The sequence below is a fragment of the Diachasma alloeum genome, unplaced genomic scaffold, assembly GCF_001412515.2.
Source record: "Diachasma alloeum isolate Michigan unplaced genomic scaffold, Dall2.0 Dall_scaffold_78908, whole genome shotgun sequence".
In the NCBI taxonomy this organism is placed as follows: domain Eukaryota; kingdom Metazoa; phylum Arthropoda; class Insecta; order Hymenoptera; family Braconidae; genus Diachasma; species Diachasma alloeum.
In genome coordinates this window covers 1,752,829-1,767,766 of record NW_021683643.1, presented here as the reverse complement: position 1 = coordinate 1,767,766, position 14,938 = coordinate 1,752,829, and the positions used below count along the sequence as shown (strand labels likewise).

The window sequence follows — 14,938 nt, the reverse complement described above, 5'->3', positions numbered from 1 at the left end:
TACAACATTTGGTTCCAATGCGAATGCACTGCGTTTTTCCATCAAATTTTTCTGTGTGCGTTGGAACATTCATTACAAAATAGTGTATAAATAAATGAATAGTTCTGATATCTTCCAATCGTACGTTTTATTTATTTAAAAATTGAATGCTCAATAAATGGAAAATAATCAATCGCAGCGGAGAAATATGGAAATATACTCTCGACCATTCCTGCTACGTCCAGCTCATTTCCCTCGTCCCCGGAAAGAAACATGTGGCCCCAGAGCATTCCAGGAAAAGAGAATCTACCAGTTACAACATTTGGCTCCTACGATATCGGGGGGACCCGAGACAGTGAACGATACTCGTTTATTTTCAGTCGAACGTTGAATATCCAGTGGGCGGCGAAATTGAAAGGAAAGTATTGGACGTTAGTTGTTTTAGGGGCCCACGACTAGACGTTTAAATATCTGGGGCTGAGCAGACGAGAGCATTTTTCTAAACTCTATCTTTTTTTGCGGCCCCTCGGAGCCTTCTTGATGATAGGGCCCCGTGTAACTCGTTGCGAGCGGAGGAAAGAGAATAAAACCGATGAATCGATTAAGTCTATCGCTGAGATCATTCCAGGAATCGGTGGGTATTCTTTTCAGCATGTCTTTTCTGTCTCATTTTTTTAACCCTTTATTCTACGATACGTTGTTCAGGCGAATCAGTAGAGAGACATTTTTTGTGGAAAATTTCAAGATCGTCGAAACCCGTTCTGTGTTTTTTTTTTTAACGAAGAATTTTGATGAATAGCTTTTTTTATTCAATGTAAAACTCGCAAACTTCTTGGACGTTTAAGGTTGTTCTACACCCTTTCTGCCAAAATTCACGTTTTTTTAATTTTTCTTCCAAACTTATGATGGAATTGACGTGAAAAAATATCACGTTTTTGCGTTTTGTCATTATTTAATGACTGACGAAATTTTAAGGTGGTGCGAATATTGTCCTGGGTTTTCTCTAAACTTCTAAAAAGAATCACAAAAGTGTAGAAAAAACGCATGAAAATTATCGCACCACTACGCAACTTCGTGAGCCATTAAAGAATGACAAACCACAAAATCGTTATATTTTTTCACGTCACTCCCATCGATAATTTGCCAGAAAAATGAAAACAACGTCAATTTTGGGTAAAAGGGTGTCGAACATCTTTAATGGAAAATGGTCGACCACTTTCAAAGCAAATTTCATAATTTATTCATGAAAATGAAATGGAAAAAAAGCGATGATGGATCGCGGGATATAATTTGGATGTTGCTGACCAATTATGATTTGTTTTCAAGTAGTTCTCCCAATTTAAGAATATCCAAGTATCTTTCAGTTCGATACAGACCACACTATAGATTCAACTATTTTCAATCACCGAATTTGTTAATCAAATTACGTGAGAACCATTTGAAAAAAATAATTAATATTTAGTATCATTCAAATTGCCTTGTGCACAGAATTAGTATGTTTTTAAACATCCGTTGTTTATAAATAAATGATTGAAATTTTCTCAACTTTCGGAAACCTTGTTTTGTTAGGAATAAAATCGATTTCTCGTAAAATTCAGAATATGAATAAATTAGTTACGATTCCGAACAAATGAGTTTTACGATGGAGAAATGATTGTTCCATCGCTCTGCTGAGATCATTCCAGGAATCGGTGGTTATTCTCTTCAGCCTCAGTCTTTTCTGTCTCATTTTTTTAACCCTTTATTCTACGATACGATTATATTCAGGTGGATCAATAGAGGGGCATTTTTTGGGGAAGCTCGTTCTGTTTTTTTTAACGAAGAATTTTGATGAACTTTGACATTTAATGAAGAATGATCGACTATTTTCAAAGCAAATTTTATAATTTATTCATTAAAATGAGATTGTAAAAAAACGATGATGTATCGCAGGATGTATTTGGATGTTGCTGATTAATTATGATTTTGTTGGTTCCGGATGGAAGCATTGTAATCGTTCCAATTTAAGTTGTGGGTTTTTTGCGTTATATCGACCGATTATGAGCCAAAAAGTCCGAAATAGTATTTTTCCGGCCTGTTGTGATGGGGTTTTTTACTCGTGTGGCGTTGGTCTCCTTTTCAAATGTAGGTATTGTTGAGCCTTATCGATCGCCATTACTTAAAATTTCATTCATCGATTGGTTTTTGTAATTTTGGAATTTTTTCGAAAATCGGTTGTCTCACGATAACTTAAAAAAATGTTTCGAATTGATTGCATGATAGCTTAAAAATTTGTTCAGATGTCCCTTTAACCGAGTTCGAAAATGAAGGCGATAGAAGTAATCGTTATTTTGATTTATTCGAAAATTTTCAAATTTTTTTTTTTTTTTGAAAATTAGAATTCCGAGGATATTTTTGAATATCATGCTTCAAATGAATTCAATCTTAAAATGTTTGTTTTAATGCCATTATGTCGAAGTTAAAAGATGATTACGATAGCTATATTGGTTGATTTGATTTTTATGATGATTGTTGGAAATTCCGAATTTTTCATGAATTTCCCTGAAAGTGAGCTTCCTGACGGTTTCTTCAAATGTGATGTTTCAAATTCATTTAAGTATGTGTAAATAAAATTTTTCTACCAACATTTTATCGAAGGGTTGGGGGGAGAGACAGAACCGTAAAAAAGACAATCGGTTGTATAGAAGAAAAGGGATAATAAGAATAGTGATGCTGATAACATTTAACTAAATTAAAAATATGACAAAATTAGGTAAAAGGACATCTTATTCAGTTTAATAAAATGAAATAAACACTGAATTATACACGATAGAAGGAAATGATGTGCAAAATAACCATTCGGAAGCATATTTCTAATTTATTAGCAAAAATAACTATACTATTTTTTATTATTTATTCATCCATATATATACCCTCTCGAGTCTGTACACTTCGTTCCCGTCCCTATAATAAACCCCAAGTAAATGAATATTGAAAGTTATAAAAGAAGAACAAAAAACATGAATGCCATATAGGCCAGTATAATATACAATACGTTGCCCCATTCTTCAGTTTGTTGTTGCACCAGATCTGGGGACTTGCAAAAAATTGGTTGAACCAAAAATAACTATACTATATACCTCACAAGAGTAATTTTCCCCTTGTTAGCAATTCCATACTAAGACATTCACTAAATTTTCCATTTCCGTTTCAGCGTTCTCATAATTTTATTAAAATTTCTAAGAAAAATCATGTAGAAACTGAAAAAAAAATGACCGATCATAAAAATGACGGTGAGATTACATCTAGATAGACGATTTTTCAGCATAAATGACAACGAGAAAAAATTACTGACAATTGGGTAAATTGACCGGTGAATTTGCATCACGCGGTATGCGTCAGGTCACAAATGGTCAGAAAACGGTAAATTTAGGGCTGGCTTGATGCATGTCGAAAATTACCGGCATTTTGCATCCCTACTGTCAACTATATTCCCAGGATCAAAGTACCGTGCAATGCACCACTGTTTCCTTCCTTCAAGCAGGTAGAGATTCTCCACAGGGAGACGTGAGGCTACCTCCCCTCAAATATTCAGGGAAATGTACAGGGGCGGGGGGGGGTTACTCGTTCTCATCCCCTCTAAGTTTCATTTATTCATGCAGCCTCAGACAACTGCACGTTTCTCCTGTATCGATCCTTCTGCATCAGGTTTTCAACATAAAATCAATTCTTCATGTTTACACCTGAAGTTTGAGGTTTTATTATCGTTGAGGCTTTCCACGTGCCTCGGAAACTACAAAAGATCTCCCCGATAGATTTCTATCACGTAGTTGTACATATTCTCGGTATACAGTTTATATTTTATTGTACAGGAGAGTATGTACTCGTGGGCCGCGTGGAAAATTACAGGTTTATGGGTTTACGAGCTGATGCCGTTTCAAAATGTTTGCGTTGATGGAGTTGCAGTTGCTCGGGACGGCTCGTGTTATGGTCGTGTATTAAATAATTTAATGGAAAAACGCTTCCTCTTGAATTTCTGATAGACTTTTATAAGAATTCAAATGCCGTTTTATTAGAATTCTGTTGAAAACTTACATTTTTTTGCGGCGGTTCTGTTAATTTTTTTTTATATAAAATCATATTTATTGAAGTATCTATCGAAAGATTCATTTTTTAAATTTTATTATAAGAAAGAAATGAAAATACAGCGGGAAAAACTTGGAAAATTTATGCACAAGAATTTTTCTTTACAAAAATCTCAATATAACGATTTTTTTTCTATCAAAAACCTCTTTAAAAAAACACAGTAAAGTTGCATAATCTGCAACAAAATTTCTTCAAGAATGCGCTAGCATAGTTTTTCGATGAAATTCTATCGTATGTGGGGGGAAGTGTCTACGATTGTTATTGCCAATTAGGTTGAGAGTCACTGGCGACTGACCGAGTGCGTCTAACAGGGAGCGGAGGAGACTATAACCTGAATCCGTATATTTCTACCTAGAAGATCAGCATATCCATCATTCGAGATTAATTAATGAATTCGTTTTCTGTATCTTCGATTGCAAATAAATGCAGATTAGATGTCGTGCTGAGAAAATTGGGGATCGGTGAATTATCGCGCGGTTATTTCGGCTCGCCATCGGTGGTAATACTCGTTCCCCAAGAGTTTTCGGAGATGAATAAATTGGGATTATTCTCTGAGAAGAGATTCTCGGAATTCCAACAATTCCACTGTTGCCGCGGGATTTTGAATGACGCCACGTGATTAAAATGCAAGATGGCGGGGTTTTGCCGCCGTGACGGTAGATCATTGAACCCAGTGTGACAATATGGCTCAATTCACCTACTGTAACGAAAAATTATTCATAATATTTTCCCCGAAAATCAGCTAATCTCTCTTCGAGAGAATTAATCCACCCGATTATTTATCGATATTTTGGATAATTTTTGAGAATATATTCTCGATCTCAGTGCTGTATCGACTCCTCCGATGTGGTAACGAAAAATTTAATTATTTATTCTGCATTCTCAATCCATAAAAATCCGAGAAAATTGCGTACATTTTTTTTAATCAATGAAAACATTCGATTTGATACCTTTTTTCATGCAGTAATTAACGTCAACGAATGAGTCATTGCAATTGTTGATAAGAAAAATATCCCAAGGGCTCTGGGTAAAACATCTCCACCCCTGTTCTGCGCGCGCAATAACTGATTTGACTCCACCAGTCAAGAAATGCGTGAACTAAAAACGGGAAGTGACGCGCATAGCATCGGTTACGTTTACATTCCCCGGCTATAACCCGAAGTCGCTCGAGTTTCATCGTTGGTTGTTTCATTTGTGGGAAGCCATTACCCTCGTCCGCGCTAAAGCATCGTGCCATATTCCCACACGCGTCCGCTAAAGTAACAACAATTCACGTAGTTATAAGTGAAATATTATGAGAGTGAAAGCCGAAATGGACGACGACGAAAAGGGGTGAGTGTTTAACGTATCAATAACGATTGAAAATTGTGGTTAACCAGTGGTAAATTAGGATCAGCATTTTTTTCCTCTCGTTCAATCGTCATCGTAGTACACGGGATTGCGTTACTGCGCGGCGGGGCGCAGGGCCGGGCGGAGGGGTGATTGTGGAGGCCTGAAATGTCGCTTGGGTTTTAATGCTGTGGAATTTCCAAATAAATTCGATGAAAGATCCTATTCCACATTCGACTCCGCAGATGCGTAACATTTACATCAATGGCGGACGTTTGTTTGTGCCCCTTTCGCACGAAATTCGAGACGGAGCGGCCGGGATTTTTTTTTCTCCTCAGTGAAGCGTGCCTTTTTCACACGATCCGAGAACACTCCAACGCCGGCTCACGCACCGCTACTAATCTGCTATTTCAGTTAAAAATCCAATTTAGCTTTTCTGCTCCAATATTTTTTTCGCTCCCCATCGGCCGAGAATTCTCGTGTTTTGAGGGAATTTTTTTTGGAAAGAACGGTGAAAGTGTAGCATTGTGCCGGCAGTCGCCGTTGGCTTTCCATCCTCGGCTTGATCCCCTCGCCCCGCGGCTTCTTACGGAAACGCTTTGAGAAACAGCGAGAATAGTCGGGATTTGGGGCAATTTATTTTTATTCCGAAAATTACTCTGATTTTTGTTTACAAGCTTCTTTGGGTTCTCGTGGCATTAATTATTTATCGGGGGGGCTTCAATAGTTTTTGGTCTAGACTGATTGTGAGTTTAACTTCATTAATTCCATTGACTGATGATTTTTTTGATGATTTCATCCCAGCGTGACTGATGTTTCACTTGCTCAGAAATTAATTTTAGCCGATTTTGTACGCCTTTGTGGCTTTGTTAAAGGCGATAAGAATTTTATCTTATTCGTAGGATCAGTGATTAAATGTTGGGAATGATCGGGGAAGGCTCAGGCACGAGGTTGATTGACAATTATTCAGAGGGTGGGGCAAAATTAATGCTTTTGCGAATTTCCCGATGTTCATGAGCTATTAAATGTATGAAGAATTGGAATAGTTTTCCAAAAGTACCCGGTTTGCTCTACTTTCTTTTACTCACGTTTGTCGGGGTGATGATTATGAAGAAAACGTTCTAAGATTGTTAGGAGTTTTTTTTTAAATGGCTCATTTTAAATCGTCAATATTTTCTGACTGAATGATACGATTTGAATAAATGGAGTCTCATTTCAAACCCTGAAAAAACCTTGAATATGAGAAAAAATTGACCAATTTCACTCTGCCAATCTCTAGTTATTGATGATTGAAACCTTGAAATGCCTTCAAAATGATTGCACATGATGGCAAAAAAATGAATGAAAATAGATCAATTAATTATGGAACTTGATAAACCTTACACTGTTAGAAAAAAAAATGAAATTTCATGGACAGTCGACTACTAATTTTCAGGACAGTGACACTGAATGCGATTTAGGGAAAAAAAATAATGAAATTTCACGTTTCACTGAAAATTCAGTAAAATTCCAGAATTTTAAGCAGTATAAAGACGAGAATTCCTTAATTGATTTGAATTTCCAATCTAATATGAGTATTCAGTGCCGAATTGCATAGAATTTTGAGTGAAATATGAAATATAACGATTTTGTTCTTTTTAAATCGCATTCAGTGTCACTGTCCTGAAAATTACAGAATATATTCATTTAGCTATTGATGATTGAAACCTTGAAATGCCTTAAAAATGATTGCACATGATCGCAAAAAAATGAATGAAAATAGATCAATTAATTATGGAACTTGATAAACCTTACATTGTTAGAAAAAAATATGAAATCTCATGGACAGTCGACTACTAATTTTCAGGACAGTGACACTGAATGCGATTTAGGGAAAAAAAATAATGAAATTTCACGTTTCACTGAAAATTCAGTAAAATTCCAGAATTTTAAGCAGTATAAAGACGAGAATTCCTTAATTGATTTGAATTTCCAATCTAATATGAGTATTCAGTGCCGAATTACATAGAATTTTGAGTGAAATATAAAATATAACGATTTTGTTCTTCTTAAATCGCATTCAGTGTCACTGTCCTGAAAATTACAGAATATATTCATTTAGCTATTGATGATTGAAACCTTGAAATGTCTTAAAAATGATTGCACATGATCGTAAAAGAATGAATAAACATAGATCAATTAATTATGGAACTTGATAAACCCTACACTGTTAGAAAAAAAATGAAATTTCATGAACAGTCGACTACTAATTTTCAGGACAGTGACACTGAATGCGATTTAGGGGGAAAAAATCACGAAATTTCAGGTTTCACTGAAAATTCAGTAAAATTCCTGAATTTTAAGCAGCATAACGACGAGAATTCCTTAATTGATTTGAATTTCTAATCTAATATGAGTATTCAGTGCCAAATTATATAGAATTTCCAGTGAAATCTAAAATTTCATGATTTTGTTCTCCCTAAATCGCATTCAGTGTCACTGTTCTGAACATTCCAGAATATATTTACCGGAATTTTCCGGTTTTCTATCTATTATCAGGGAAAAATGGATAACTATAATTTACAGTTCTCTTTGATTTTTCCACAAAATTCTGAATTTTCAATGTCGAAATTCCTTGAAATTTCAGTGGTAATTAAATTCGATAAAAATCTGCAAAAAGTGTACTGAAAATTTCAGTCAAAATTTTTTAACAGTATATGGTACCTATCAGCCATCACGTGATGTGCTGTCATCACAGAATTTTTTCTTCCTCACCAGCCCCCTCGTGTGTTGAGATGACTCATCTCCCGACTGACGTGATCGTTTCGTATTTTATTCAATAAATTTCGATTCGATAATTCTTCCGCATAATGCTCGTGGCGTATTGATATGGAATAAAAATTCATTGTTTTATCACGCCCCTCAATATTTATCGCTCCTCAATGCTGGGGTGGAGAATCATCAGGCTGTTTGGCCGACATTTATGACATTGTTATTCATCAATTTACAGAAAATTATTTGTTGGCGGCTTATCCTGGGAGACAACGCAAGAAAATCTACAGCGTTACTTCAGCCGTTATGGCGAAGTTATTGACTGCGTGGTTATGAAGAACTCTGAGTCTGGACGAAGCCGTGGCTTTGGCTTTGTCACGTTCAGTGATCCTGCTAATGTGGGACTTGTTCTTCAGAACGGACCACATCAGTTGGATGGCCGTACGGTAAGAATGATGAAATTTTTCATGATCATGATGAAATTTTCATGATGACAACGTTTTTATTTCGTTTGAATTTGTCTCAGAAATTATCGGTCCCGAGAGAAGATCATTAGAATCAGATTAGAAGGGCGATAGCAGTGATTTTTAATGAGAGTTATCAGCCTTGAGGGGTTTAGGATATTCAATTGGGACTTTGGAATTATTTTATCGTGCATACAGCGAACTTCAATTGACTTGATTAAATCAACATGAATTTTTAATTGATGGGGTGATGTTGGAGCCAAATTGAAATTCCATGGACAGTTTAGTAGTCATTGGGTGGGCATTGAGTTTGATTTGGGGGGGNGGGGGGGGGGATTAAATCTTTAATTTTGCTGACAATTCGATGAAATTATAATTTTTTGAGTAGCAGCATCATGATTATTCAGTGAAAATTCGAGAATATACTTAGCTGAATTTTTCTGAATTCTGTAGATTTTCGTAGAATAATTGAACGGAAATTTACAGTTTTGACTGATTTCATCAAATTGTGAATTTTCAATGACAAAATTCCCTGAAATTTTATTATAATTGTTACTTGATAAACAATTCCAAAAAATGTACTGAAAATTTCAGCCTAAAATTGGTGGACATTTATATTCATAAAAATTAGGTTTTTAACTTTGAATATCTCAGAAACTATCGGTCCTGGATGAAAATTCGATAGGGCCTTTTTTATAGCTGAGAAAATCCTTAACAAAATATGTCTCTTGACATATCCCGATAAAATCACTCGTTTCCGAGATAATTTCGTATTTTTAACGAAGCAAAACTGATGAATTCAAGAAATTCGAGTTTTCCTGCCATTTATTTCCCCATAAAAAATGTTCAGAAATTAATTTACCATTTTGATCCATCAGATCGATCCAAAACCATGCAATCCACGCACCCTGCAGAAGCCAAAACGCAGCGGTGGCTTTCCAAAAGTCTTTCTCGGTGGCCTGCCCAGCAACGTAACCGAGACTGACCTTCGACAATTTTTCGCCCGCTTCGGCAAGGTCATGGAAGTCGTTATAATGTACGACCAGGAGAAAAAGAAATCCAGAGGTGAGAGCAACCCCCCACCACAACCATTTTTTTTACATCATCACATTTTCTCCTTTATGCATAAACTAAATTAGTAAACTTCAACTTAAAATTAAGCTCTATTAAGAATTGCTAAATCTAAAGATACTCTAATACCACATGTCTTTTTTTTTTAAATAAAATAATTGTTTCGGTGAATACGTTACATTACGTTACACTCGTTATCCAATTATGTGGAATTTACTCTAAGTATCTCTGTTAAGTGTAACTTAAGGCTGTGCTACTGTAAGGTGTACCACAAATAGCTTAAGTTGACTAAGCTACCTTTTAAGGCACTCGGGGAACCGCCATTATTTCTCTAATAATCTCACTCAATTCACAAGACTGCTCCATTTATCAATATCATCAACCCACTTACATACTTGTCAACCCGAACGAATTACAACAGGTGAAATCACACGTTCTCACTAGTTTGAAATCGATTTACCGTAACATTCGACATTTCCACTCATCAAATGAAAGGAAATAAATAAATTATTCTTGCACGTAACGTATGTGACGTATGCGAGTACAATGAGCCGCGGTAAATAATAACTGCAAAGAAAATGAGTAAAATAAACTAAATAATGCATACTTGGAGAAAAATGTACCGAAAATGGTCCATTTTCTTGCTAAAAAAATTGTGTCACGTTTGGACAACAGGATTTGGCTTTCTCAGCTTCGAAGATGAAGACGCTGTGGACCGATGTGTATCCGAGCATTTCGTCAACCTAGCCGGCAAACAGGTACAGTATAATCCTCACAAGAAAACCACACTTTACCAGAAAAACTATTTGTTACTATAGTTCGTAGATACTCGTTATTTATAATTAACAAAAAAGAATATGAAAATCCAATAATTTCTACCTTATTTTCCCAGTGCAAATAGCCTATAAATAAATCGATAAACATCGTAGTAAAATTAGCGTACAGTATTAAGTCTAGTGTAATAAAGAGAAATTATACATCTTGTTATATTATCCGTGCACATTAGATTAGAAGGGCGATACCAGCGATTTCCAATGAGAGTGAACAGCCTTGAGAGTTTTGAGGATATTCAAGTGGGACTTTGGGATTTTCTTTTTATGCTGCGTATGGCGACTTTCATTTGAGTTGATTATTTAATCAACGTGAATTGTCAATTGTTGATGTATTTGTTAAGAAAAATTGAAATTTCATGGACAGTCTAGTAGTAATTTTCAGGAAAGTGACGTTGGATTCGATTAAAGGGAAGAAATCGTGAAATTTCAATCTTCACTGAAGATTCAATGGAATTACAAGTTTTTGAGCAGCAAAAACATGACTATACAGCACCGATAATTGAATAATTGCACTGAAACTTACTGTTATCATTAATTTTTTAATACAATTTGTGAATTTTCAAGGACAAAATTAAGGTTCCAAGAAGTGTACACAAAATTTCAATCTATGAAAGTTGTTTCAAGTCGCAATTTTCATGGTATTTCAATTCTTTGGGCTTGTTTCGTTCATTTGAATAAAAAAAACTATAAAAAAATCAACAGGGAATCTGAATTGAAATTGGATAAAAATTACGGTTCAAAACAACTTTCATCACTTGATATTTATCGAATATATGTTACACTCGATTGAATTTCATGGATTCCTTAATGAACCTGTCGATAAAAAAACTGAAGATTAATTCCACCAAATGATTATCAACATTAAAATATTTGAACAATTAAAGTAAATGAATTGAAACTTGAATATTCTCAGCGATAGAAATCCGAAAAATGGAATGAATATTCCCAGTGGTTTTCTCATACCTCGACCCCCAAACCTCTTGGTTTCAGGTTGAGATAAAGCGTGCTGAACCACGTGACTCGTCCAGCAAGATGAATGACAGTCATCAGGGCCAATGGGGTCCACCACAGCAGGGTGGGCCACCGATGGGAATGGCTGGTAACATGGGTCCCATGGGTGGGCCCAATGGTCAGATGGGTGGACCAATGATGGGTGGACCAATGGGACCACCTGGCAACATGATGCAGCAGTATCAGGGCTGGGGAACAAGTCCCCAGACTGGTGGTTACGCTGGCTACAGCACCCAGTACAATGCTCAAGGCTGGGGTGCACCACCTGGACCACCCCAGCAGCAGCAGATCCCTCCACCCCCACCTCACCAATGGGGCAGCAACTACAGCGTTCAACCAGCAGCTGCCACTCAGGGATACGGAAGCTACGGTGAGTCCTCACGACGAAATATCACTCGATAGAATCATTCAGATTGTTGATTTTTCTCGCATTCATCATCCATTCTGATAAACTTTCGCGACAGAGGCAGTCGATCCAGCCGATGATCTATTGTCAATCGACTGCTTTTACCTCATGAAAATATTTCTCTGGATTAAATGTATGTTGATATTTTTTTTTCTGGTCTTTGTGCTTTCGAGAAACATTTTCGTGGGTGAATTCAACGGAGGGAGAGAGCGTGAGAGAGGAGGGGGAAAGCTTTAGATTTGTTTTTTTAGATGGGAATATTTTTTGTTGATTAACTTCATCATCAATGTAGATCCTCCAACTCCTTCCTTTTCGATTGCCTCCGTCGCAATGAAAGAATTTCAAATTGTGTTTTTTAAATAAGGGTTTTAAACGTTAAAAATTAAGACGACATTTGTCCCAATCCTATCCAACTCTCCATCCCGCTTGGACAGGTTTAGTGGTATGTCATTGACAAAGGAAGGAAAACTGATAATTAGGGTGAGGAATTTATTTGTGTTGAGTATTTTTGGGAGTTGGTGGGCCACACGGTGGGTCCAGCAATTGTTTCGTATGATTATTAGGAAAGAAAATACAGTAGGATGACTGTCTCAGTGTAATGTCAAGTTTGAAGGCGTCAGGTTCTCCCGGATGAGTTTCCATTTGTGTTCAAGACACAATTGTCACGTCTTTCAAATAACCTCGATGAAAAATTGTCTCACGATCTCTCTCTGCCGGTGCGATCGACTTGCTGTGATTTCTCACTCAAACTCGTTCCTCCCACTGATACACTGTTAGAAAAGAGATGATATTTCACTGGGAATTCAATGGAATTTCCAATTTTTTAGCAACAGAAAGATGAGAATTTTCAACCTACTTGAATTTTCAATCAAAATTTGAATATTCAGTATCAAATTCCACTGAATTCTCCTTATGTTAATTTCTACGGACAAATATAATTGAAATTCACGATTTACATCGATGTTTTCATAAAATTGTTAACTTTGAATTGTGGAATTCCTCGAAATTTAAGTGGAACTATACACTGAGAGAAAAATAAAACATCTTCTCAAACAAGTCTCGTTTAAACTGAAAAAATCGCAAGTAGAAAGTTACAAAGATGGAAATTGTTTCATTTGAACAGCCAAATATTTGACTCAAGAGGCGGAACATTTTTGATAAAATGGAGTTCATCAAGAAATATTTTGTTTCTAAATTACAGGATTGCCATCATATCATTATTATTATTATTCTATTTAACTTGCGATTTTCTCCTTCAAACAAACACTTGTTTGAAAACGTCATTTTTTCTCGCAATGTAACGTCATTAAAATTTCCAAGAAGTATATAAAAACGTTCAGCTAAAGATTTCTAATGGTGTATTGGAAGGAGAATCAAGCCACGAAAATAAATCTCCGCATAAGGGGCCATGCCAATATTACGTCACACGTTTTTTGGACTTCTTCATAAAATTAGAATTAAAAAAAGGCAAATCTTTAAGTGAACAATGAAATCTCTATGCGATGCTCGTCAAACATTTTGCAACTCATTAAATTGTTGCCATCACATTCCCAAATTACTCGTTATGAACCTTTGGGATAGTTTGCAGAATTGGTGAAATCTTCGCAAGAAAAGGGGACGAGAACGAAATTGCATTTGCAATTCGTCGATTAAAAATGAAAAAAATGGTGCGACATCACAATCTAAAGAACCCCCTCCCTCCCCTCAATAGGGATGGGCGATGTTTTTAAAAACATCGATGTTGTGAATCGATTTTTCCGGAAAAAAATAGATTATTCAAAAAATCGATGTTTTTTCTCATTTTTACATAGAAAAAAAAACAATTTTAAAAAATCAATTTTTTAAATGTTTTTCCTGAAAATATTACATTTAAAAAATACAACTCGAGTAACTTACGTTTCAATGATAAGTATTGGTGGAGAGTCAAATTTTGAATCTCGAAACAGAGTTATTGATTAATCGAAAAAAATATATCGAATATTTTCCGTGGCTGGACGTTGGCTGCATTAATTGTTGATTGTTACATATATTATTATTGATAATAGTTGTAGCCAATATACTACCCTAAACAACAATAGACGATTGGATCTGTCCACTTCTCATTTATAGGGTGCTACTCTAGAAAATAATTACTTCCGATTGCGGATAAATTATAATTTCTTTTATTCTCAATCAATCAACATTATTATTTATTCGATAAAAAAATGTAAAATTTTGTTAGCTTGCTCAAAAACATCGATATTTGGGCATGAAAAATCGATGTTTTCGGTTAATCGACAAACATCACCCATCCCTTCCCCTCAATCGTGTGACGTAATATTCAAATGTCCCCATAAGAACATGATGTACAAGCGAGTCAGGAGTAAGAGACAAAAATCGTACTTTCAAAATTGCGAAGAAACCAAAAATAAAAAATAAAAAAACGAAACAAAAATCACACGTCCGAGACAAGTGTAATGAGACTGTTTACGGATTCGGTGACACGTGTTTTTTGTGGTTAATGATCGCAGGTGGGCCGGCGGCGGCCGCTTCAGGGGGTTACGGGCCCACAGCTGGCACTGGCGGGGCTGCGGGGGGTGGTCCGGGTGGTTCCTGGAACTCCTGGAATATGCCACAAAATGGCCCACCGCACGGAACCCAACCCCCACCCCAGCCCCCTCAGCCCAACTCCTCGCAGCCCAACTCCAACTCGAACCCCTCTGGCCCGCAGGGTGAGTCTTCACAAAAGCTCAAAAGTCAAATTTCTTCTTTCATTAAGTTTTTTTCCTCTCTTTAATTTTCAATTATTTATTCTTCATTAACATTTTTCTTATCACTATGCTCATCGTTTTGTCGTGATGACTGTTACCACCATAAATACACATTCGTTACCCCTGCCCCCCCCCCCCCCCCCCCCCCCCCCCCCCCCCCCCCCCCCCCCCCCCCCCCCCCCCCCCCCCCCCCCCCCCCCCCCCCCCCCCCCCCCCCCC

At 36.5% G+C, this 14,938-nt stretch overlaps 1 protein-coding gene across 2 annotated transcripts in view; it reads left to right on the top strand.

The window, feature by feature from the left end:
- The first annotated feature begins 5,260 nt into the window (after window positions 1-5,260).
- Window positions 5,261-14,938, top strand: part of LOC107047830 (heterogeneous nuclear ribonucleoprotein 27C) — a 27,070-nt gene continuing 17,392 nt past the window's right edge. Inside the window, exons 1-6 of one of the 2 annotated variants that reach the window (XM_015270683.1) lie at window positions 5,261-5,436; window positions 8,423-8,630; window positions 9,527-9,713; window positions 10,395-10,477; window positions 11,543-11,933; window positions 14,480-14,680. In XM_015270683.1, the coding sequence (XP_015126169.1) occupies window positions 5,399-5,436; window positions 8,423-8,630; window positions 9,527-9,713; window positions 10,395-10,477; window positions 11,543-11,933; window positions 14,480-14,680 (1,108 nt within the window). In that variant the 5' untranslated portion in view covers window positions 5,261-5,398. The remainder of the gene's footprint in view (window positions 5,437-8,422; window positions 8,631-9,526; window positions 9,714-10,394; window positions 10,478-11,542; window positions 11,934-14,479; window positions 14,681-14,938) is intronic. The other variant, XM_015270684.1, reaches the window with a different exon arrangement.